The sequence below is a fragment of the Camelina sativa genome, chromosome 3, assembly GCF_030686135.1.
Source record: "Camelina sativa cultivar CO46 ecotype springtype chromosome 3, ASM3068613v1".
NCBI classification, from domain to species: domain Eukaryota; kingdom Viridiplantae; phylum Streptophyta; class Magnoliopsida; order Brassicales; family Brassicaceae; genus Camelina; species Camelina sativa.
In genome coordinates this window covers 3,619,532-3,643,444 of record NC_141882.1, presented here as the reverse complement: position 1 = coordinate 3,643,444, position 23,913 = coordinate 3,619,532, and the positions used below count along the sequence as shown (strand labels likewise).

The 23,913-nt window shown below is 37.2% G+C and overlaps 7 protein-coding genes across 13 annotated transcripts; 3 read left to right on the top strand and 4 right to left on the bottom strand.

Annotated features, from left to right (window-relative positions):
* Positions 1-41: 41 nt before the first annotated feature.
* On the bottom strand, positions 42-3,917 carry LOC147946552 (putative serine/threonine-protein kinase At1g09600). 3 transcript variants are annotated; one of them, XM_087508238.1, is made up of 8 exons: positions 3,780-3,917; positions 2,559-3,244; positions 2,178-2,462; positions 1,548-2,093; positions 1,226-1,326; positions 1,005-1,101; positions 532-906; positions 42-451 (listed from the first exon to the last, which is right to left on the bottom strand). In XM_087508238.1, exons 2-8 carry the CDS (start codon positions 3,075-3,077, stop codon positions 260-262), a joined length of 2,115 nt encoding a protein of 704 aa, XP_087364364.1. In that variant the 5' UTR covers positions 3,078-3,244; positions 3,780-3,917; the 3' UTR covers positions 42-259. The 3 variants fall into 3 exon arrangements, with proteins under 3 accessions (XP_087364364.1, XP_087364365.1, XP_087364363.1); XM_087508239.1 differs by having other exon boundaries at positions 2,559-3,250; positions 3,780-3,859; XM_087508237.1 differs by lacking the exon at positions 3,780-3,917 and having other exon boundaries at positions 2,559-3,749.
* A 43-nt stretch (positions 3,918-3,960) lies between these two features.
* Positions 3,961-5,206, bottom strand: LOC104767892 (large ribosomal subunit protein eL21z/eL21y). The gene is made up of 2 exons (XM_010491861.2): positions 4,875-5,206; positions 3,961-4,368 (listed from the first exon to the last, which is right to left on the bottom strand). Exons 1-2 carry the CDS (start codon positions 5,109-5,111, stop codon positions 4,111-4,113), a joined length of 495 nt encoding a protein of 164 aa, XP_010490163.1. The 5' UTR covers positions 5,112-5,206; the 3' UTR covers positions 3,961-4,110.
* A 193-nt stretch (positions 5,207-5,399) lies between these two features.
* On the bottom strand, positions 5,400-7,092 carry LOC104767883 (transmembrane emp24 domain-containing protein p24delta3). Its single transcript, XM_010491853.3, has 4 exons — positions 6,809-7,092; positions 5,999-6,211; positions 5,837-5,913; positions 5,400-5,742 (listed from the first exon to the last, which is right to left on the bottom strand). Exons 1-4 carry the CDS (start codon positions 7,058-7,060, stop codon positions 5,598-5,600), a joined length of 687 nt encoding a protein of 228 aa, XP_010490155.1. The 5' UTR covers positions 7,061-7,092; the 3' UTR covers positions 5,400-5,597.
* Positions 7,093-7,736: 644 nt separating this feature from the next.
* On the top strand, positions 7,737-10,816 carry LOC104767873 (calcium uniporter protein 1, mitochondrial). Its single transcript, XM_010491846.3, has 3 exons — positions 7,737-7,938; positions 9,560-9,988; positions 10,093-10,816. Exons 2-3 carry the CDS (start codon positions 9,590-9,592, stop codon positions 10,588-10,590), a joined length of 897 nt encoding a protein of 298 aa, XP_010490148.1. The 5' UTR covers positions 7,737-7,938; positions 9,560-9,589; the 3' UTR covers positions 10,591-10,816.
* A 749-nt stretch (positions 10,817-11,565) lies between these two features.
* On the top strand, positions 11,566-17,372 carry LOC104767858 (phytochrome A). 3 transcript variants are annotated; one of them, XM_087508235.1, is made up of 7 exons: positions 11,753-12,392; positions 12,494-12,529; positions 12,705-12,810; positions 13,387-15,452; positions 15,662-16,478; positions 16,552-16,842; positions 16,921-17,372. In XM_087508235.1, exons 4-7 carry the CDS (start codon positions 13,394-13,396, stop codon positions 17,120-17,122), a joined length of 3,369 nt encoding a protein of 1,122 aa, XP_087364361.1. In that variant the 5' UTR covers positions 11,753-12,392; positions 12,494-12,529; positions 12,705-12,810; positions 13,387-13,393; the 3' UTR covers positions 17,123-17,372. The 3 variants fall into 3 exon arrangements, with proteins under 3 accessions (XP_010490131.2, XP_010490138.2, XP_087364361.1); XM_010491829.3 differs by lacking the exon at positions 12,494-12,529 and having other exon boundaries at positions 11,566-12,392; XM_010491836.3 differs by lacking the exons at positions 12,494-12,529; positions 12,705-12,810 and having other exon boundaries at positions 11,661-12,392.
* Positions 17,373-17,778: 406 nt separating this feature from the next.
* LOC104767855 (germin-like protein subfamily 2 member 1) lies at positions 17,779-18,992 on the bottom strand. The gene is made up of 2 exons (XM_010491825.2): positions 18,621-18,992; positions 17,779-18,522 (listed from the first exon to the last, which is right to left on the bottom strand). Exons 1-2 carry the CDS (start codon positions 18,739-18,741, stop codon positions 17,978-17,980), a joined length of 666 nt encoding a protein of 221 aa, XP_010490127.2. The 5' UTR covers positions 18,742-18,992; the 3' UTR covers positions 17,779-17,977.
* Positions 18,993-20,470: 1,478 nt separating this feature from the next.
* Positions 20,471-23,123, top strand: LOC104767848 (pectin acetylesterase 1-like). 3 transcript variants are annotated; one of them, XM_087498112.1, is made up of 12 exons: positions 20,471-20,728; positions 20,951-21,033; positions 21,128-21,257; positions 21,352-21,425; positions 21,528-21,614; positions 21,704-21,828; positions 21,911-21,971; positions 22,065-22,118; positions 22,217-22,294; positions 22,394-22,496; positions 22,595-22,740; positions 22,882-23,123. In XM_087498112.1, exons 1-12 carry the CDS (start codon positions 20,551-20,553, stop codon positions 22,933-22,935), a joined length of 1,173 nt encoding a protein of 390 aa, XP_087354238.1. In that variant the 5' UTR covers positions 20,471-20,550; the 3' UTR covers positions 22,936-23,123. The 3 variants fall into 3 exon arrangements, 2 of the variants coding, with proteins under 2 accessions (XP_087354238.1, XP_019095130.2); XR_015588459.1 differs by having other exon boundaries at positions 20,473-20,728; positions 21,704-21,832; positions 21,922-21,971; XM_019239585.2 differs by lacking the exon at positions 22,595-22,740 and having other exon boundaries at positions 20,472-20,728.
* The last annotated feature ends 790 nt before the right edge of the window (positions 23,124-23,913 follow it).

Here is a 23,913-nt window from a genome sequence, read left to right as displayed (position 1 = left end):
AAGTTTCTTGGTGGTTGGATCGTTTTAAAAAAGTTTCAATCTTGAAAAGGATCATATGTTTAATGGATTGCTTAGTGCAACTGAAATCAATTTAGTACACACAATAATTATTGATTCTATCTACTAAGACTACACAATTTTTAAATTTTACAAAGAACAAGAATACAATAAAGATTACACAAATATTAGCTTTCGACCCCACTAAAGATCAGTTAACTGTACATTGCAGAACCTCAACATGTGATACATATTTGATATTTCACCTGCCAGTTGCAGCGAGAAACGCTTGAACCAATCCGTTATCATCTCTATTCATCTTCTTACCCGCCCGAGCTTTGCGAACTGCTACCTGAATTTGTCTTTCATGTTCTTTCAACATTTCATTTAAGTTTCCTCCTGCAGAAACCAATGGCCCTGAGCAGTGCATTCTCTCTGTCTTTTCACCGTAACCCTAAAGATAACCAAAAAGACATTAGCCCACAAAGAGTTTCAAAGAAAAGCACAGTTACACTGTTTGGATGTTATTCTTACCGGTATATTTTCTTTGTGTTTTGTATAACCTTTGGGTTTAACCAGGAAACGTTGGGACCAATCACCATCGTTCTGCCTGCTATTGTTATAACTATCTTCAAGCCACCGTGGATTTGCTATAGCGAAATGTGATCCATCTCTAGCAGCTACCGAGTTTGAGAATCTTGTCAATTGGGATGCTCCGCGTTGGACAAAAGACCGCTGTGTCCTCAATTCTTTTGTAGGAGACCTGCTGGAACCCCTCATAACATTCTCTCCATATCTATTTACCGAGGACACACCATAACGAGTGTTCCCGACTTGTGGAGTTCCACTCTTCAGTGGTTCTATTCGGTATCTAGCTGCATCTTCATCAGGATTGAACTTTTCACGTTTCTTTACAAAACAAGAAAATAGTCAGATATTTAGGATCACATGAATGAATATAACCATAATATATGTTTTAAGTGTATTATGCCAAGAATCAGACGTACTTGTATTGATGTCAGCAACTCAGCATTGGCATCTGGAGCCGACGCACCTTTAGATACTTGTTTTGACTCATTTTGTTTACTGCTAGTGCCTTTCTTTCTGGTGAATGAGAGGAAATTGGGACGTGTCAGTGTTCATTCAGCACAGAAGAGTTCTTTTTTAAAATGTTATATCCTTCAGAAAATTTTTGTACACCATGATACTAGTGGAATCTGGATCTTACCGTTTTGCTTCCTCATCTCGAGTCTTGACATCAATTTCCTTTCTCGGTTGGTACTTTGGTAAACTTGAGGGCTCACTTGCAAAAGGCTTTGTCGTAAAAAACTGAACAGAACGAAAAAGAAAAGAAGTGTGAGACAAGTACCATATAAACCTGCATTCCGCTAAACAAAGCGAGTCACAAAGCACACATTTTCAATATACAACGTTCATAGACTTTCATTTCGAAGTCAAATATCAGAATTAAAGAAGATAGAATCTATGATTTCATATACATTATGTTGTAAAGACAAACCCAAAGTTGAATGTTATGGTAGTGCTTTTACCTCGCTTTGAAGGGCAGAATCTGTGGTTCCACGGGCACCTGGTTCTACAGCTAAAAGAACCTCAACTAGGGCCAAAGCTGAAGATGGAAGACTCTTAAATGACTCGGCTACACACCTTTTGTAAGGTTGTTGAGGTTTAAAGATGGTGGCATGTGGAAGTTTCGATTTTTTCCAATACTCTTCAGAAGGTGAGCCACAAAGTTTGAAGATCTTGTGTAGTTGTTCTACCTCGGTTCTACCTGGCATGATAGGCTTCCCATTAAAGAGTTCAGCTAGTATGCATCCTGTGCTCCACAGATCCACAGTAACTCCATAGTCTGTTGACCCGAGCAATAGTTCAGGTGGGCGGTACCACAAAGTTACAACGCGGCTAGTGAGAGGCTGCTTCTGGTGTCCCCCGTAAAAGTTGGCAAGACCGAAATCTCCAATTTTGAGATTATTGCTCTGGTCAAGCAGAAGATTAGAGCCCTTGATGTCACGATGCAATACACCTCGGCTATGACAATGTTCTAGACCATGAAGCAACTGTTTCATATAGCACTTAATCTGCCAAGCACAATAACATTAGACGTTTATCAACCACAAAATAATATAGTATGCATATATATTGTGGAGAAATAGTAATAACACCTGTGCCTCGGAGAAGTTAACCCCAGGGGTTGAAGCTAGGCCAGCAAGATCGTGTTCCATATATTCAAATATAAGATACATACTCCCTGATACTCTTGAAGTGATCAAACCCTCAAGCTTCATAACATTAGGATGGTCAAGCCTTCGAAGGATGATTATTTCTCTTGCCATGAACCTAACACTGTCGGGATCCGTATTAGCAAACCGCACTTTCTTCAGTGCAACTAATTGGTTCGTCTCTAAATCCCTGGCTTTGTAAACACTGCTATACGTCCCTTGTCCAATCTAAACAGTAACCAACAATGTCAATTTGCAAGACAAAGACAAGAAAAAGACAAATCATCACAAAGTAATAAAACACACACAAAAAGGCCTCCTTACCTTTTCCAACTTCTCGAAAGAATCAGCCTTGCGTGGAATCCATCCGTTGATAGCTTCTCCAGCAACTGAAGCCAACCAAGAAGGCCAACCAGCCATAACCTGAGCACCTCTTTCCCCATTACTAATGCTGCATATTCTAGTCATCATAGGTTGTTGCAATGTCCCTGTGTTGTTGCCAACCATCTCAGTGTTGGTGGGACGTCTCTGAAACAACGATCTAGAAGACTTTCTCTCGAGATTCACCTTCTTCTCCGCAACAACCTCATCATTGTTCTTGGCATCAGCAATGGGTATCAACAACCTCAATGTGGAGTCATTGTTGTTGTTGTTGTTGTTGTTACCGCTTCCCTCTGATCCTACATTGTTGTTGTCTTTGCTAGAGGAAACAAACTTTTTCTTCTTCTTCTTGGAGGTTTTATTAGGCTTGCGTCGTCTCTCTTTCACATTAACATTGTTGATAATGGTGTCGTTCTCGACGTTATCATTTGCTCGTGTTCCTTTGGTGCAATTGCAGCCCATAATTCTACACAGTTTCTTGATTCCGTGAACCGTCCACAGTTTCCTGATCGGAATCAGGAAACTGTATGTTTTTATTAGCCTCCTAATCTTTCTTTCTTCTTTTCCTTCACTGAAGAATGAAATTGCACCCCACACCACAACCAATCCCCACAGAGGAACAAAGAATCCTGGAACTTATTGGATTTAACACAAATCCTAAAATCAAATGTATGATATATAGAAGCAGGGGAAATAAAAAGACAGGAGCCTTTTTGTTGATGTAACAAAACTGGAAAATTTGAGGTCAGTTTCGTGATGTTGATTCAAAATAACGATTCGTATTCTTTGCTCTCAATCTTTCTTTTTATTCCAAGAAACCAAATTGAAATTAAAGAATCAAAGGAAGAAGACTTGGGTCAGTAGAGAGACAAAAAAAAAAAAAAAAAATCATGGTAAGATTAAATGGAGGGAGAGAAATTTGAGTCTTTTGAGTGATTCCTAAAATTGCGAATAGCCGCCTATAAGAAAATGTGAAAATTAGAACAGCAACGGATGAACTGAGGATTGTCTTTGTCTTTTGTCTATTTTAGGAAATTCAATAAGCAAACAGAAATAACCAAAAACAATGTAACAAAGAGAAGAAGAAGAAGCGGCTGGTTTTTATCTGTCTCTACAGAGCAAGTGTTTGACAATGACAGAGGAGACACAAAATTAGTAACTTACTCTTAAGTTTTGGTGTTCAAAAGAAGTTAAAGAGGAGTAGGCTGTGTTGCAGATACGTTAAAAGATCGTCACGTGGAGCCCTGTGGGGGACACAACACGTCAAACATAACTTAAATTAGGCAGACTGTTGTAATGAAGAGTTAAATACCATATGAGATTTGGAAGACACAAATCAGAACAATAACGAAAATGATTATATGATAAACCATCCTTGCAAAATCTGGACTGCAAACTCCTGTCATATAAAATCATATTCTTAGTCTGAAAACAAAGTTTCAAGTCACTACAAAACATACGAAGGAAGAGCTTCCAAAACACTGGGAAGATAAAACTAATAGCCTCCCTTGAGATCGTTGACGACATCGTAAGGGATTGGAGTGACAGTCTCCAAGGTCATTCCTTCGACCATGAATCCTGGTTTGGGTCCTTTAGGCTGTCTCTTGGTGCTTATTGTCTCACCATTGGCTTTGGCTGCAGCTTTGAGTTCATCGTTCTTCTTCTTCCTCAGCTTGAACTCCTCAGCACACCTTGATTGCTGCACATGCTCCACACGCACATGAATCCTCTTCCTTATGATCCTGTTGCCAATCTGAAACACCCCCATACATACATGTCAGTAAATGATATACTTAGGCTATTGCAAAATAGGTTTGTGTTATTGTCATTAGGGCAATCGTACAGCACAAAATAACATATATAGAGACAAAACTTGAGTATAGAAATGTTAGTGGGTGATTTGAAGCCAAACTACAGCAATGCGATTAGTCATGAAACCAATCAAACCAGCAGTTCAATGACCAAGAGTCTAAGTATTGAGCCAATGTAAAGATGGAAAAAGGGCCAATTCATGCCACACAAACCATGTTAAGGCTCAAGACTAAACGAAATCTAAGCTATCAAATTTCGAATCTGAAACTAAAGCTGAGTTCAATTGTAGCATAGAAAGACACATTTCACGAGCTCAATCACACATTTCAGCATAAAATAATCAGATCAACAATCTGAAATCTCACTATAAGCTCCAATCCTAATTCAACAACAAGATAAAAGTTGAAGGGACGTTAGAGAGAGAGAGAGAGAGAGAGTTCATCAGACCTGTTTGTTGACTTCGACACCGACGGCGCGTTTGGTGACGTTCCAGATGCGACCAGTACGACCATGGTAGAACTTGTGAGGCATACCCTTGTGGATCGCACCATTCACCTTAACATCGACGTAATCGCCGACCTTGAAGGTCCTTAGGTAAGTCGAGAGTGGAATGTAACCCTTCTTCCTGAACGGCCTCGCGAACAGATCCCTCGTCCTCGCCCGAACTCCATGACCTGCCGGCATTTTTCCGTCTCTTTGGTGGATGCGAAATGTGATTAGGGTTTATTTATATCTCTCCCCTCTCTTTGGAGATTAGGGTTTTTTTCTCCTTCTAAACGGGCCTGTTGGCTCATAAAGTTGGGCTTATTTGTACATACCCATTTGAATAATAACTGATCGACAAAGGTATTTATTGTGATGTTAACCCTTAAACTGTAAAACGTTTTGTGATATCACCCCAAACTAACATAAAAGTTCAAATTACACACAATTTCAATGGTTCTTGAAAAATCTATTTCATTTGGAGCTTGCTTGATGAATCTTTTATATTCAGTTTTATGAATCAGAAAGAATGAATTCATATCAGAGAGAAGCTACAGGGAAATCCCATGAACAAAATTTTACAGCGTCAGTTAAAAAAAAAAAAAAGAAGCGTGTAAACAAGAAAGAATTGGATGTTATTCTCTAAGAAGAAACTCTTTTGAAAATGAATTGAAGGATCAGTGGAATCTATATAAGCTTCTTCTTCTCAAAGTATTGCTTCAAGTAGACTACCTGTAAACCAGAGACAGCGATGCATATACCCAGCGACATTATACTGTACCAAGCCACCCGTGAGTTCGTTTTCTCACTCACTGTCCTCATCTCTGCTTCTCTGTAACAAAAAATGAACATTTTGATCCACGAAACTTTTGTCAGCAAAGAAGGCAGAAGGAGCAGTAGTAAATGCAGATGTGAAGAATTTTTACCTGTTTCTTAGGTAGATAAGATTTTCATGGATGGCTTCGACTGCACCTTCTAGTTTCCTGATCTCTAGCTCCACACCCTATGTTAACAGGCAAAAATCACAAAATGTCACAAACATAGGCATCTACTCTCTGAAACAGTAAAATCTCTGCATCACTGCTCACCTCGATCTTCTCTTTCTTAGCGATAGAGGCCCAATCCTTAGCAGCGATTCCAGTTTTCCAGTCAATGTTGATGCTAACATTTTTGTTGCCGTGACTCTTTGCATCAGCCCAGAAGCACGCCAAGTAGTTCCCTGATTCTTGGGTTGTAAATGCAAACTGGCCATGCGTTACGTTTTCCATGTGGTGCAGATTGTTGCCATATGGGGATGTCACCTGCAACCATAAACATTTTCTCAAAACTCAGAGCCAATCAACCGAGGATACCTATCCAGGACCACTACATTCCCAGATTTTTCCATATTCGATAATCTTTCAAGTTCGACTTCAAGGACAGCTCTCAATCCAATGACCACTACATTCCCAGATTTTTCCATATACGATAATCTTTCAAGTTCGACTTCAAGGACAGCTCTCAATCCAATGACACTATCTAAAACAATCCATCAAACTATATGGAACTAGCAAAAAAAAAAACACTCAAGATAACCAAATACCAAAAAGAGAGAGAGAGAGAGAGAGTATACTTAGTTGAGACTCTCTTCATTAATAGACGTCAAAACTTGAATGCGAATCCAAATTAAAACCGGAAACTCATCATAACAATCAAAGAAAGACATCAATCAATTTATCATCATGAGCATAATTTCCCAAAAAAGGAAACTTCGACCGATCATTAATTTCACAATCGTTCCTAATTACGTGTGATTTTAATTGAGGGAAACGACTCATGGATCAGTTGAAATTAGGGATCTCTAGTAAAAACCATTAATGCAGAGATGATCGGAACAAGAAATCGAAGAGATAGTTTACCTTGACGGAGATAGTGGGCATGACGCCATGATCCTCAGAGATGATGAGGTAATCAGCCAAAACGACGACATTGCTCTGGATTTCTTCAGATACACACTTTGTTCCGGTGGGAGGCACATCTAGCCATACAGCCTCACCGACCGGAATCATCACCGGAACCAGGAAGAAGAGAAGTAACGCCGTCGGGAAGCCAGGGATCATCTTAGCAGTCATCATCTTCATCGAGCTTTCAAACTTTCCGATCGTATTCATCGATCGTTGTGTTTCTTCTGGTGGCCAGATCTTTGCTCCAAGTCTTCTTTTTGATTTTGTTCTTGGGAAGCAGTACAGACGACTCGATTGGGCTTGAGACTCCTTAATGGGCTTAAGAATTGGGCTTAGGTGATTTGTATAGGGTCCAGTAAAGTTACTAAACACTAAACAATACATTTCAACTACTAGAGTTGCCTTCTCTAATCTCATATTGCATTTGTTTTTTCTTGAATTCTTACCTGTATATACGTGCACATTGGAGTCATAAAGGCAACGATTTGGCAGAGTCTTTTAATAGATTTGTGCAGTTCCTTTTTGTTTTTAATAGACTAATTGGCAAAATTAATAAACTGTTTCATGACTTGTTTTTATAGCCAGGCTAACTAAAGTAGTATTATTTTAACTAATCTCTGCTTAGCTACAATACAAGTCATCATGTCATTGTTAATATTTTGTTAAACTTATCATTTTACGGAAGTGTTAAACCTATCGCAAAGTCAGCTCAAAATCTAGCATTAATAATAACTCATGAAAGTCGTGTGTTACGTCATATATTTAACCAGGGACATCCTATAATGTAGTTTTATTTCTTTGAAATTGGGTTTTATATTTGCCTGATAAAAATATATATATATATATATATATATAATAAAAGGCTTTAAAAAAAAACGAATTTGGCCCTTGGGGACTTAAGGTCGTATAACGACCGTAGCTATTCTCAAGGAGATAAAAACGGCCAAACAAGGGAGAGCATTAACTTTAACTAATCTCGCTTTTTTCTTCTCAAAACAATGCAAAAACTCTCAAGCGGTGGATAGATAGTGCCTGGAATTTTTTTTTTTTTAAACAAAGAAAGAAGCTGTTGAAGTACTTTTCAGGTATGTACACACATTTATATATATGATGATTCGAATTCGAGATCCCCCGTATTGTAATGAAAAAAAAAGGTTTCTAAACAATCAAAATGTAAATTGTTACTTAGGCTTCAATTAGTGACCATATTTTAGAAAAAAAATAAGGAGGAATGTGATATTCCTTTCTATTTTATAATTTTTTACCATTTGATAGTAATAATTTTTCCTTTACATTACTCTACATTCTAAAAAAAATAAGGAATAATAGAACAAAAGTGTTCCTCCTCAAAATTGATGAGGAACAAATAGAACAGAAAAAGAACAAATATTAAAATTTGTTTTTATATTTTAAAATAAATAAAAAAATAAGTTTATTAATAATATTCAATTTTCTAATATAATAATTTTCATATTTTCATAATGTATTGACAGAAAAAATAATTTTGATATGAATTTCATGTTGAACTAATCTTAAGGCTATTTGAAAACCATATATGAATAGTAAAATAAATTTAAAAGACTCATGTTTATATCGTAAATAAAAACTAAAAAATTTTAAATTATTTTTAAAATTGTATTGTAGGTTAATATTAAATATCAATATTTAATATGACATATCTAAAATTTAATTTACAATTTTTTAGAAAAAAAGAAAAATTCATTGTATATACATTAGAAGTAATATTAGTATTAATATTGAATTTGATTTATTTAATATTTACTATATTTAAAAATATATTTTTATTGTTTGGTTACCATTTACTATTTAGTTCATTTTTTACAGATTTTTCTTTTATTTCTTAAAAATTGTTTATTCCATTTTGTATTGTTATTTTTATTTATTTTATTTTTATTTTTATAATGATTACCGGTAGAATGATTTAGTGTTGTTATTGCCGTGGCGGTGCAGAACGATTGTGATGGTTTTTTTTTATTTATTTATGTTTGTGTATGCAATTTACACAAACTAAACAAGAGTTTGCTTGCGTACACTCGTGTTGGAAAATTAAACCATTCCGCGTAATATGATAAATTTGTAAGGTGTTGTTTTGTTTTTTTCTTTTTTCTTTTATAAAAAAAAACTCAGTTAAGTCAGAGACTCAGAGTTACGTGTTGTTGTGTTGTCATGTGCTAAATGAAGTAACTTGATGAATCCGTATATACTCCGTGTCAAATTCAACTCCGATGAAAAGGATTGGTCTCTCAGAACAAACAAGGCTTTGTTTGGATCATTATCTGTTTTTCTTGTCAGAATGGTTGTTGGATATAATTAAACAAAACGCCCCCACCCACTAAATTAGTACTAATTTTAATTTATCATATTGTATACTCTTATCAAGAAAATCAAAATTTGATTTGATTGAGATGTAAAAGCCATTTTTCATGCCAAGTCAACAACGGCTATTGGCTAGATAAAAAAGCAAATGGCTTCGTGCTTCTTCTCTTTTTCCTTTTTTTTTCTTCGATTTTCCTAATCTCTTTTATGGATTTTATTATAGAAGAATCTGAGATTCATAATTAAACGTGTAGTTAAAAGTCACTTTGTTTGGGAATCTAATCACACACACCTTTTCTCTTTCTTGATTCTCATATCTTTTGATCTACGAACCTAACTTTTTTTTGAACGCTTTCTCGAAAATTCTAGAGCTCAGATCTTCAGATTCGTGGGTCCATAATGTGGTCAATGGGTTTGATAAGGCGTACGGCAATGTCCAGCGCCATTAGAGCTTCATCATCACAAAGGACATGGCTTGTTCATCAGGGTGGATCAAGAAGCTGCGTCACCGTCAACACACCGTCGTCAACGAAGGAGGAAGAGAAGAAGATGGAGAATAAAGATGTAACTATAGCGGAAGCGAAGAAGCTGATGAGGCTTGTGAATGTTGAAGACATGAAGAAGAAACTTATTGGTATGGGTGATAGAGATGTCGTCTCTTACACTTCGCTTTTAGAAGCTTCTCAAGGAATGGGTATCGCTAAATCTCCTGATGAAGCTCATATCTTTGCTCGTGTTCTTGACGATGCTGGCGTTGTCTTGATCTTTCGTGATAAAGTCTTTCTTCACCCAGACAAGGTCTAACAAAAATCCATATAAAAGTGAACAAAACTTTACTCTGTTTTTGTTCTGTTCTGTTCTTGATTTGTCTAAAAATCTGGACCTTTTATTTATTTATTCAGGTGGTGGATCTGATTAGACGAGCGATGCCTTTGGATCAGAATCCAGAGGAGGATCAAATCAAAGACGAATTCAATAAGCTGAGAATCATGAAAGAAGAGATTGATGTTCTTGCCCATAGACAAGTGAGGAAGATTCTTTGGTGTGGTTTGGCTACTTCCATGGTTCAAATTGGGCTCTTTTTTAGATTAACTTTCTGGGAATTCTCATGGGATGTGATGGAACCAATCACTTTCTTCGCTACAGCCACTGGTATCATCGTGGGTTATGCTTACTTCTTGATGACGTCGAGAGATCCCACATATCAGGATTTCATGAAGAGACTGTTCTTGTCGAGGCAGAGGAAGTTGTTGAAGATTCACAAGTTTGACTGTGAGAGGTTTAAAGAACTGGAGAGGGTATGTAAAATGACATCGTCTTGTCACGCAGCTGCGTCTATAAGGAATCGTGTTGGGTTAGAACTTGATCTCGAGGATGCTTTGCAGAGTCGCAGAGACTGATTCATTAAAAAAAGAACATTCCAGTTTTTTCCTTGCCTCTGGTGTGCATGGTTCCATCAAACTGAAGAAGAGATGATCAGTCTTTGCAAAAGTTACTTACAACAAAGAGTGTGTTTTCGATCATCTTTTCTGCTTCCTATATAAAATACATAAGTAACCATTGACATGTATTTGTTGTTACTGTAAACTGTAAAGATTGGCTTAACAGATTTAACTGTTCTCTTTACGTTGATTTTTTTACAGTTTTTTTTTTTTTTTGTGTGTGTGTGTCTACAAGGACTTTGTGTAAACAACCATTTCTTTACTCTTGGTACTTGCATGGTAAACAAAGAAAACACAGTAACACATGGTACCGGACAGTTGTTTTTAGAGTTCAAATTCAAATCAAATGTCTTAAAGTTCCAAACCACCAAATCAGCAAGGATTGGAGTGTTCTAGGCCATAAACACCTTTCCTACATCAGACTCGTATATGTTTTGTTTCTCAAGTGTTCTTCCTGAAATGAGATGTATAAGATATTTTGACAATCTAGAGACACGCAACATGGGCCAATGACTATGTCTAATGGATCATGGATGTATTTGGTAGGAGGACATTTGCATTATGAAGACACTTTTTTGGTCCAACATAGCTGTGTCACGAAATCTAAGCGAAGTTGCGCTGTCTGGATGAGACGTTGTCGATTCCTTTTTTGGACATGATCATCTTAGACAATCTCGAACTAAAAGAATTGCAGCAACTACTGCAAACTTAAGTGAAAAAAATGAAAGTTAATATAGGATAGAAGCAAATACCTAATAAGAAGACATGGGAGCGTGGTTTGGTGATAATTTTTAGGGAGTTTTCAGTTTCTATTTGTTATTATATATTAATGACCTTATTAAGAAAAACAAAAAAAGGTTTCCACTTTAATTAAGATCAGATTAGTTAATTTGGAAACTGATAAAAAACAAATACAACAAAAAAGGAAAGTCCAAACAATGAAGTTAATAAGAGAAGCAGATTACAAAACGCAAAAAGCCGAGAAAACGTGAAGCCCATAAGATGATCCCTTGTCGTCTTCCCCAAACACACAACTTTCCACTTCTGGTTACTGCCTTCATTAAACAACTGCCCCCCTCCCTACTCCCTCATCTTTTCTCTCTCTTTCTTTCTTGTTTTTATATTAATAATCTTTTTTACTTTTCCTCTTTATCCTTTGTATGATTCTCTTCAATCTGATTTAAAAAGTTTCAAGTTGTTCTTTTTTTTTCCCTCATTATACAGTGTTGTTAGTCACATCTGTGAAAATTAAAAAAATATCTTAACTAAAATTTCATTAAAAAAAAACTATTTTTTTGTTTGTTTTTGATTTTTTGGAATCCCAAAAGGTACCAAGCTTTTTTTTTGTTTTTTAAGTATTTCATATCTTCCCTTACTGTTCTGATTTAGCAAGAAAAATGTTACCGGCGAAGCCGACCCTGTTCTTTGATTAGTGTGCGAGATTTGTCTTTTATCCAAATTAAGCTTTTTAAAAAAAAAAAAAAAAAAGTATATTCGATTATAATATATGCAAATTGCCCATACTCTGAGACATGGGCATACGTATTTGGGTGGTCCCATTCATCGTCGTCGTCTGTGTTAGGGAGCACAAATAATAGAGAGTAGAGAGACGTAGCAGCAGACCAGAGAGAGAGAAGAGGCGGTGATCGAGGTCTAGATTTACAATAACCCATAAAGAGCTTCTCAAGAGTGTCACTAGACAAGATCTGATCATGGTTTCTTGAATCTTCTTCTTCTCTCTTCTTTCTTCTTTCTTAAAGGTAGCTACTTTCCCTTTCCCCAAGTTTCCTCCTTTCTTTATTTATTCATTTATATATATATATATATATTGAAGCTTCCTTCGATTGTTTTCTGCTTATAGAGCTTAGCAGCAACTAGTCTCACTCTTCTTACTTGTGTAAGCTCTTCTCGGGGTTGCGTTTTGTGATTAGTCCTTACTTAATTTAGTTAAAGCTATTTCTCTCTTGTCATCAATACAGTCCGTAATATATATTTTTTTTTGTTTGGTGAATAAAGATTTTTTTTTTTTAGGTCTCTTTTTGATCTGGCTTGATGTGTGTTTGGTTTTGTAGTCTGTGATCATTTATGAGAAGAAGCAACCAATTCATCGCATCCTCTTAGCTCTCTTCACTTTTACGATTGCTTTCGCTGTGGGACTTTATTAGTCCTTTCCGAAAGGTATAGCTATAGAGACACCCAAGAGTTTATATTAAGTCTACTTTATGTATTATCTCTGTTTTGGATGTTGACAGGCAGATTTTGCTCTGATCCTCGTTATTGTTAGTATTTGTCAACTTGATGGTCCCTGTTGAGTTTGAGTATCAATTACCATTTGTGTCGACATCTTGTTGATTTTGGGTTGTAGGATGACTTAAGATTGGTAGTGTTCATGGAATTTGACTCCTTAGCTATGTCCTTACACATCATAATTAATTAAGTTGGTTTAGTTGCTTTGAGAATGGTAAATCATTGAACAGTGGAATATAGCAGGATGATCCCTGCACCTCTTGTATCCTGTTTTTGGGTTTAGCTAGGCAGACTTTCTCGATGGAGTTACTCTAGTAGTACATGCCTCTTTTTGCTTTGAAAGGAACTTAGGCCTGTAGCGACAACTTTGTTTGAAATTCTTAATTGGTTCTTAGTGTTTCAAGTTTATCCTTATGCATTTTCTTGTATGATTGGTGAAGAATGCTTTTGTGTTGTCTCCTTAGCAGAGTTTTGCACTTAAATTTTGTTTTCTTGTATCTGTGTCAGGAAAAAAATGTCAGGGTCTAGGCCAAGTCAGTCCTCTGAGGGCTCTAGGCGATCAAGGCACAGCGCTAGAATCATTGCGCAGACCACTGTAGATGCGAAGCTCCATGCTGATTTTGAGGAGTCAGGCAGTTCCTTTGATTACTCAACCTCAGTTCGTGTCACTGGCCCGGTTGTGGAGAACCAGCCACCAAGGTCTGACAAGGTGACCACGACCTATCTTCATCACATACAGAAGGGAAAGCTGATTCAGCCCTTTGGTTGTTTGCTTGCCTTGGATGAGAAGACTTTCAAAGTCATTGCATACAGCGAGAATGCTCCCGAGTTGTTGACAATGACCAGTCATGCAGTTCCTAGTGTTGGCGAGCACCCTGTTCTAGGCATTGGGACAGATATAAGGAGTCTTTTCACAGCTCCTAGTGCCTCTGCATTGCAGAAAGCTCTTGGATTTGGAGATGTATCCTTGTTGAATCCCATTCTTGTGCACTGCAAGACTTCTGCAAAACCCTTTTATGCGATTGTCCACAGGGTTACAGGGAGCATCATTGTCGACTTTGAACCGGTAAAGCCTTATGAAGTTCCCATGACAGCTGCTGGTGCCTTACAATCATATAAGCTCGCTGCCAAAGCAATCACTAGGCTGCAATCTTTGCCCAGTGGAAGCATGGAAAGGCTTTGTGATACAATGGCACAGGAGGTTTTTGAACTCACGGGGTATGACAGGGTGATGGCTTATAAGTTTCATGAAGATGATCACGGTGAGGTTGTCTCCGAGGTTACAAAACCTGGGCTAGAGCCTTATCTTGGTCTGCATTATCCAGCCACTGACATCCCTCAGGCAGCCCGTTTTCTGTTTATGAAGAACAAGGTCCGGATGATCGTTGATTGCAATGCAAAACATGCCAGGGTGCTTCAAGATGAAAAGCTTTCCTTTGATCTTACCTTGTGTGGCTCTACCCTCAGAGCACCGCACAGCTGCCATTTGCAGTACATGGCCAACATGGATTCAATTGCATCTCTGGTTATGGCGGTTGTAGTTAATGAAGAAGATGGAGAAGGGGATGCTCCTGATTCTACCGCACAGCCTCAGAAGAGAAAGAGATTATGGGGTTTAGTGGTTTGTCATAATACGACTCCAAGGTTTGTTCCATTTCCTCTCAGGTATGCATGTGAGTTTCTAGCTCAAGTGTTTGCCATACACGTCAATAAGGAGGTGGAACTGGAGAACCAGATTGTGGAGAAGAACATTTTGCGCACACAGACACTCTTGTGTGATATGTTGATGCGTGATGCTCCACTGGGTATTGTGTCGCAGAGCCCCAACATAATGGACCTTGTAAAATGTGATGGAGCAGCACTCTTGTATAAAGACAAGGTATGGAAACTGGGAACAACTCCAAGTGAGTTCCATCTGCAGGAGATAGCTTCATGGTTGTGTGAATACCACACGGATTCAACAGGTTTGAGCACTGATAGTTTGCATGACGCTGGGTTTCCAAGGGCTCTGTCTCTTGGGGACTCGGTATGTGGAATGGCGGCTGTAAGGATATCATCGAAAGACATGATTTTCTGGTTCCGTTCTCATACTGCTGGTGAAGTGAGATGGGGAGGTGCCAAGCATGATCCAGATGATAGGGATGATGCAAGGAGAATGCACCCGAGGTCATCGTTCAAGGCTTTCCTTGAAGTGGTCAAGACAAGGAGTTTACCTTGGAAGGACTATGAGATGGATGCAATACACTCCTTGCAGCTTATTCTGAGGAATGCTTTCAAGGATGGTGAGACTACTGATGTGAATACAAAGGTCATTCACTCTAAGCTAAATGATCTCAAAATTGATGGTATACAAGAACTAGAAGCTGTGACCAGTGAGATGGTTCGTTTAATTGAGACTGCTACGGTGCCAATATTGGCGGTTGATTCTGATGGATTGGTTAATGGCTGGAACACGAAAATTGCTGAGCTGACTGGTCTTTCGGTTGATGAAGCAATTGGGAAGCATCTCCTCATACTTGTTGAAGATTCTTCGGTGGAAATCGTTAAAAGGATGCTAGAGAATGCATTAGAAGGTAAACTCTCTTCCAAAGTTATGCTGAGTTGCTAAGAATCTTCCAACTAGATTGCACTTTTCAAGTTTCAATTGAGAATCATGGTCGAAGAGACTTGGTGCAATGTGTTGTTTCTGATTCTGAATGATGAATCATGTATGTTGGTTTCCCTTTTTTCTCTCTAAAAAAATGAAGCTGAGTCTATAAACTTCACTTGCTTATCTATGCAGGAACCGAGGAGCAGAATGTCCAATTTGAAATCAAGACACAACTGACCAGAGCTGATGCTGGTCCAATAAGTTTAGTTGTAAATGCATGTGCAAGTAGAGATCTCCATGAAAACGTGGTAGGGGTGTGTTTTGTAGCCCATGATCTTACTGGCCAGAAGACTGTGATGGACAAGTTTACTCGGATTGAAGGTGATTACAAGGCGATTATCCAAAATCCAAACCCGCTGATCCCGCCCATATTTGGCACCGATGAGTTTGGATGGTGCACAGAGTGGAATCCAGCAATGTCAAAGTTAACCGGTTTGAAGCGAGAGGAAGTGATAGACAAGATGCTCTTAGGAGAAGTCTTTGGGACGCAGAAGTCATGTTGTCGTCTAAAGAATCAAGAAGCTTTTGTAAACCTTGGGATTGTGCTGAACAACGCTGTGACCAGTCAAGATCCAGAGAAAGTGTCGTTTGCTTTCTTTACAAGAGGTGGCAAGTATGTAGAGTGTCTGTTGTGTGTGAGTAAGAAACTGGACAGGGAAGGTGTAGTGACAGGTGTCTTCTGTTTCCTGCAACTTGCCAGCCATGAGCTGCAGCAAGCGCTCCATGTTCAGCGTCTAGCTGAGAGAACCGCAGTGAAGAGACTAAAGGCTCTAGCATACATCAAAAGACAGATTCGGAATCCGCTATCTGGGATTATGTTTACAAGGAAAATGATAGAGGGCACTGAATTAGGACCAGAGCAGAGACAGATTTTGCAAACTAGCGCGTTATGTCAGAAGCAACTAAGCAAGATCCTTGATGATTCGGATCTTGAAAGCATTATTGAAGGGTATGCAAGAATCAAAGTTTCTTATCTTTTAAAAAGTTAACCTGCTTTCTTATGTTGAGATTTGACTGCGCAGGTGTTTGGATCTGGAAATGAAAGAGTTCAGCTTAAGCGAAGTGTTGACTGCTTCCACAAGTCAAGTGATGATGAAGAGTAACGGAAAGAGCGTTCGAATAACAAATGAGACCGGAGAAGAAGTAATGTCTGATACTTTGTATGGAGACAGTATTAGGCTTCAACAAGTCTTGGCAGATTTCATGTTAATGTCTGTTAACTTTACACCATCCGGAGGTCAGCTAACTGTTACAGCTTCCTTGAGGAAGGATCAGTTTGGGCGTTCTGTGCATCTTGCTTATTTAGAGATCAGGTAAAATATTCTTAATCAGAATGCACACTATGATGTTGGAGAAAATGTGCATTGAGGATATTGGGTTGATGAAAACAGGTTAACGCATACGGGAGCAGGGATACCCGAGTTTTTACTAAACCAAATGTTTGGGACTGAGGAAGATGTGTCAGAAGAAGGTTTGAGTTTGATGGTTAGCCGGAAACTGGTGAAGCTGATGAATGGAGATGTTCAGTACTTGAGACAAGCTGAGAAATCAAGTTTCATTATCTCTGCAGAACTCGCTGCAGCAAACAAGTAGTCCCCAAAAGAGAAGGGGTCAATAGTCACTGGATTTTCTTTGTTTGTTCCTTTCTTTCTCGCTTTTTGTTTTCGGTTTCAAATTTCAATAACGATGATATATCCATCCATTTACATCTTCTGTGAACTCTTCTCTGAAGCTGTAATATATGTATGCATATCTATCTCCTCTCGAGTGTTTTGGTTTCATGATGTATCATTCAAAAGCTGATGTATGAGGGAAATAAGTTCAGTCACGGTCTCAAAACAAATACTCTTAGTCTGACAATCTCCTCCTTATAAAGTTCCATTCAGATCTTACCAAATTTTAAAGTTACAAGAAGCCAGAGTTTAGAGGTAATGTATAATCCTTGACCATTTTGCAAGAGTTCTTGGTTGAAAATTAGCTTTAGCTTAACTCCATGAAGAAGAGTTCAGACTTCTAAACTTCTACAGAGATCTAATTAGCTGGCCATATGGAGTACACTTAGTTTTGAATTAAGAAGCACATGGGGAAGTATGATCTTATTATTTATTTAATCAGTTTTATATTAAGCCCATACGTAAGAGTCTCTCAAGTTGATTATTTTATCTCAAGGTAGCTTACCTGTTTTCATATCTCTATTTGAAAGCTTCTAGAGTAGATCAACCTCGACTTCTTACCTGTTTTTAGTCAACTTTAGAACAAAACTAAACAAAATTGGATTATACAGAAGATAACAATGATACATGAGACAATGGAGCTCAAAATGCACAGTGAAAGATCATCAGTTATTGTTTCTTATTACATAAGACAAATCAAAGGAGAAAAAAAAAGATCTTTCCTTTATCAAACAGAACCGGAAGAAAAAATAAACTGTAATGAATACAAAAGAGATCATTTCTTGGGTTGGAACTTGGATTTGATGTGTTTGACAGTTCCAGAAGATGTCTGGAAGGCTTGAGCCAAGATGTTGTCAGGAACAGGGGGAGTGGAACCAAACAAAGTAGCACCAAGAGACTGAGTTCCAGGAAGCTGACTATTGAAAGCTGAAAGAACAGAGGCAGGAACACGACCATTGTTCTTCTGGAAATGAACAAGTCCTTTAGGGAAAGCAAAGACATCTCCTTTCTTGATAGATTGAGAGATGAGCTTATTGGCAGTAGTGAGGAACCCAACGTCGAGTTCTCCTTCGAGGACAAACACGACTTCAGTGGCACGTGGGTGGGTGTGAGGTGGGTTTAAACCACCAGGTGCGTAGTCAATACGAGCGAGAGAGACACCAAGTGTGTTGAGTCCAGGGATTGTCATAACGTTAGCTCCAGTGACCAAGGCCCCGAATGTGTTGTTTGTGAGACCTGGATTAGCTATTCCTTGTGAGAAGAAATCAGCTGATGTTACTGCAGCTGCGTCTTTACAAGGAAAGCCATTGATCTTGATTCCTGCAAACAGAGAATAAAAGTTGAAGCTTTAACTTTTTAGGTAAGTGGAACAGAGAACAAAACAGAGATTTTTTTTTTATATTAAAGAATATATATACCGGAGGAGAGATCAGCGACGCAGAGATCTTGGAGGTTGTCCGGATCTGCGGAAGCGGAGATGAAGACGGTGAGACCGATGAGGAGGAGGAGGAGAGTTTGAGTTGGTGAAGAAGAAGCCATTGCTTGGTAAAAGAGGTGTTGGTGGTGGTGGGGCTGTAACAACAAGTTGAGAATTATTGTTTACAAAGGAAGAGGAAAAGAGAATTGAAGAGAGTATGACTTTTCTCGCTGAGAAGACAAAGCAAGGAACATGCCACTCTTCACTTTCTCCTTCTCCTCTGTCAAAAAAAAATCAATATATACACAAACGTCAAAGGTCAACGTATACTAAACGGGTGGATCAGGGGGCTTCACATTAGTTTTGGTATTACACGGCACGCCTAATATTAATGCGTTTATAAAAAAATTTGAATTATTATTACCTAATATGTAATAAAATAATGTGTATCAGGTAATAACTGTTTGTCTTAATCTGTCTATTATATTTAAAGCTAATTTACAAAAGTGTGCTTCGATTTTGTTTGGCTTTTCAAACTTGTATAGCATCCTGTTTTGATCATCGTGGCGTGGTGGGAGGAGTATCATATCATATTAAACACACGCTCGTGCCTCACCGTTTCTCTGCAACGACCGTGTTTAATTTTAAAGGGGTTAATTTCTTTTCACGAGCGTTGTGAAGCGCGTGAGAGAAGCTAGGAGTCGTCTTTAATGGGTTGGGTTAGGTGTATCGATAATTTTTTTAGTTTGGGCTTTGGTGTTTAAAGCCCTCATCTAAGATGACGCGTTATGCATTGAAGAGAGGCCACCTCAAAATCGTTTCTTTCTTTTTTTTTATTTGGTCGTTGGCGCTACACGGTGGCGTTTTTTATTTCGGGAGCCAAACTTGAATTTCTAGATAGAAAATAATTTTATTTTTTAATACTAACATGAGAAAAGATTTAAGTAGAATTGGTTGCATTTCATTAGCGAAAAGATTGTTTAAAGTTTTTCTCCAGATTTTTTTTTGCGACCAAAATAGAAAAGGTTGATTGTTGAAAAACTCAAAAAAGAAAGAAAGAGAAAGGTTGATTTGAAATTTCGCTTAAAAATCAGTCCCAACAATGATTTAATGACCCAACGAAATAGAAAAAAAAATGATTTGAGACAATTATTTTACATTTGTTTTCTTTTATATATATTGTATTCATCTTCAAAAAAATTGGCAAGGAAATCTAATTTTCGATTATTTGATCAAATAAAGTATTTGGGTACATACATATATATTTTCAACGCCGATTGAAAGCTTAATCACAATTACTGAAGACCTTTTTCACTAATTTTTTGCATTAAATCTTTGTCTCGTAGCTTCTGAACTCTTTCAAGCATCTGAAAATTCTTTTTCACTTTTCAAGGCCATTTTGTTTATTTGTATTATCTTCATTTTTCAAAATGTTTGAATATTCCTATGACTTTCTGTTCTGTTGATATTTGTGAAAAGAAATATGGAAATATCTAATGAAATCTAATATGTCTGAATATTAAAGGAATAATGGTGTAAATTTTACAAAGAGATTATAATAAAATAATAGTTAATAAACCCTAATGATCAAATGAGGTCCACAAACTGTGGTGTCAATCAAGAAGGAGGTTTTGGTTATACATATCAAGCTTAGATTTATTCAATCTGTCAGTCATATCCTTTAGTATCTGAATGGCAAGATTATGATTCACGAAATCTAATTAATGAAACAAAATATACTAATAAAATCTCTCCATTGACTGGTAGTTTAATTCAAATTATCTTCTCACATTCTGGTCTTCATTGTAATTTTGTTTCCATAACAAAAACCTGTTTATATAAAAGACCAGGTTCGATGCTTTCTTCTCAGCTTGTAACACTGACCACTTTCATGCGTATTCATTTCGTTCAAATTCATTGAGAGGAAAACAATGAAAACGTTTTTGGGGGGTTGGAGTCTCGCAGGATTACTCATTCTCTTCAACATTCTTGCAAATGGGGAAACGGGTTTTGATGAAATAGGAATGTTAAACGATTTCAATGTAACAAATGCTAATGTTCTGATGGTAGGACTCACTCTTGTCCAAGCCGATGCTGCTAAAGGAGCGGGTAACTATATATCTTATTCCCATTCATTTCAATTGAGATTTAGATGTCGAATGTTTAAATTGAACAGTTTTCGAATGCTTAAACTGAACCGTTGATTTTTTTTTGTAATATATTTAGGAAAAAATATAACATGCAAACCCAAATTATATAGTATATATACATCATTATAAAGTTCTTGATTGACATTATCATGAGACAAGGATACATTATTATTTATGGCAGTGTGTCTGGATGGGTCAGTGCCTGGATATCATTTGTATCGAGGTTATGGTTCAGGAGCAAACAATTGGATCATTCAGTTACAGGTTCTTACTTAAGATATAGGCTAGCTCTTTTGGACTTTTTGTATAGAGTTACGTATACCCATAATCGTAAATAAGGGTATAATTTGGTTGAAAGGGAGGTGCGTGGTGTACCAGCATAAAAGATTGTCAGAACCGTAAGCATAGTGGTTATGGATCGTCTACCTTAATGGAGAAAGAGTTGGCGTTTACAGGGATACTAAGCAACAAAGCCGCTGAGAATCCAGGTTTTTCTCAAGATCGATCCATTGTATAACAAAAATGTAAATATATGTTGGTCAAATCGTTAATGAGTGTTTTTGTTACAAATCAATGTTGCAGATTTCTACAACTGGAACAAAGTAAAAGTCAGGTATTGTGATGGCGCATCCTTTGGCGGTGATAGCGAAAACAAGGTTAGCCAATTAAGTTTTTTATAAATATATATATATATATATACATGATCTTGATATATTTCACTAATATCTTTAGATTCCTATGGTTTTGCTTACAATTAGGCGGCGCAACTTCAGTTTAGAGGAAAGCGTATATTTTTAGCTGTCATGGAAGATTTGATGGCGAAGGGAATGCGACAGGCAAAACAGGTATATTTATATATTTCATATTTTACAATTATCACTATGTTTTTAACCCTAAGTTGTGTTAACAAATATGTATTTATACTACGTTTAAGGCTCTGCTCAACGGATGTTCTGCTGGCGGTCTTGCAGCTATTTTACGATGCGATGATTTCAATGACTTGTTTCCTCCTACCACCAAAGTAAAATGCATGAGCGATGCTGGTTTCTTCCTCGATGCGTGAGTATAGTATTTTTGTTTTTCATGAAATTTAGTATATGGATTGGTTGTGTGACTGATTATGTCTTGTTTGTAACTGAAGCGTTGATGTAGCTGGAGGTCATTCTATAAGGCGTATGTATTCTGGTGTTGTAAACACCCAGGTACGAGTATAACGTTACGATGTCTTGATGATGATGATATATGTAGAGAGATCGTTGAACGCTAATCCAAAATTGTTACATTTTAACTTCTAGGGTTTGCAAAACACGCTTCCTCGCACCTGCACAAGCCATATCAGTCCAAGTTTGGTAAAGTCATTGCTGAGCTTATAAATATTGTGTTTGTGTTAATTATAATGATGCTATATGGTTCCTCATTTACGTAACTTACTTGCAATATCCCTCAGTGTTTCTTCCCTCAATACATAATCAACCAAGTCAAGACCCCGTTGTTTATTCTCAACTCCGGTGTTGATGCGTGGCAGGTTATTTATAACTCTATACATCTCTATCTTTGGATTCTTGTATATGATGGAAAATGGGAGTTTAATTTGCTTGTCTTGAACTATCTTGTTTCTTTGTAGATTGGAAATAGCTTAGCTCCACCATCTGCTGATCCGAGTGGCAGTTGGCATAACTGTAGCTTTAGCTTCAGGTGCACTCCCTCTCAGAAGAAATTCTTGGAAGGTAAGAATGATAGATAAGTTTTCATGAAACCTACCACTCTTTGATCTAACGAAACTGATCAATATTGTTTCTTGCTTTGGAATATATCCGAGTTTCAGGTTTCACGATAAGCATGTTAAATGCGCTAAAGACCTTTTCGACGTTTAGCAAGAACAGAGTGTTGATTACCTCTGGATGGGCTCATTGTCAAGCGGAGAGACAATATGATTGGTTTCCTGGAAACTCTGGACCGGGTAAAGCTAAGGTGAGGAAAAAAAAAAAAAAACGCTAATAATTTTAAAATTGATCATGATTCTCATATTTTTTCGATCACACACTGCTTTGATTTGAAAGCAAAAGTACAAAAATAATGCTTGTACCTTGTTGTTGGAAAAAACGAAAACAGGGGATTGCTGTAGCAGTTGGAGACTGGTATTTCGAAAGAAAAGCTCGATCGTAGAGTATGATTATCCTCGAGACATTATCAAAAATCGTCATTATGAAATGTTTGTTTTATTTCACCCACATCAACTAAAATTGACGTTTTAATACAAAGGCAGAGAAGGAATATTATATACATGTAGTTGTTGTATCATTGTCCTTATCAATCCATATAGTCATAAGACGTCCAAGGTTTTTTTTTCTCTATTTCTTTACGCACAAGAGATCTCCCAAGTTTCACTATCGAAAATGAAAGAATGGTATTTGTCTAATAATATCAGCATATCGTGACTAGTGGCCAACATATTTTCAGAATTTCCGAACGTCGTTGTATATAACATACTCGTAAGTCGTAACTCGACCGACGTCAACTATATAGATATTAAGTGAACAAATCATACGAGATTAAAAAAAAAAGGCAAGCAAAGATTCCACGACATTCTCTTTTTTTTTTTTTGTTTTTTTTCCCCCCTAAATTCTTTACTCACAAGTATATCTTTATTTAATCACTAATAATTAACAAAGCGCGACAAGTGTTTCTGTTAATCATCATCCTTACATAACATACGCCAATCAAAGGCTAACACAATGATTGGTTATTTGGTTTAATGTAGCACCAATTATTCGTTTCACATGCACTCTCGCGTTCCACTAAACCTTTATTATAACGGAAATGCATATTTCATGATATCTTTTAAATCTTCACCCAGCCGATTAAACTTTCTGGCATATATATACATGTAACATGTTTAATCTTTTATTTGAGCAAATTGATTTATTTTTATTTTTTTCTGCCAAATTCTAAATATTTTTCTTCCTGACATTTTAACGTTGAAATTAGACTAACTTTAAAGTCAAACAAACATTTCAGCACTATTTTACTTACCGGTCGAGTTATTGCGTTAGGTTATTTCTAAAAGTAAAAAAGTGTTTGTTTTGGATTGGAAAATTAAAAGATAGTGTTATAAAGTAATTTAATTGACTTAAGGATAATAAA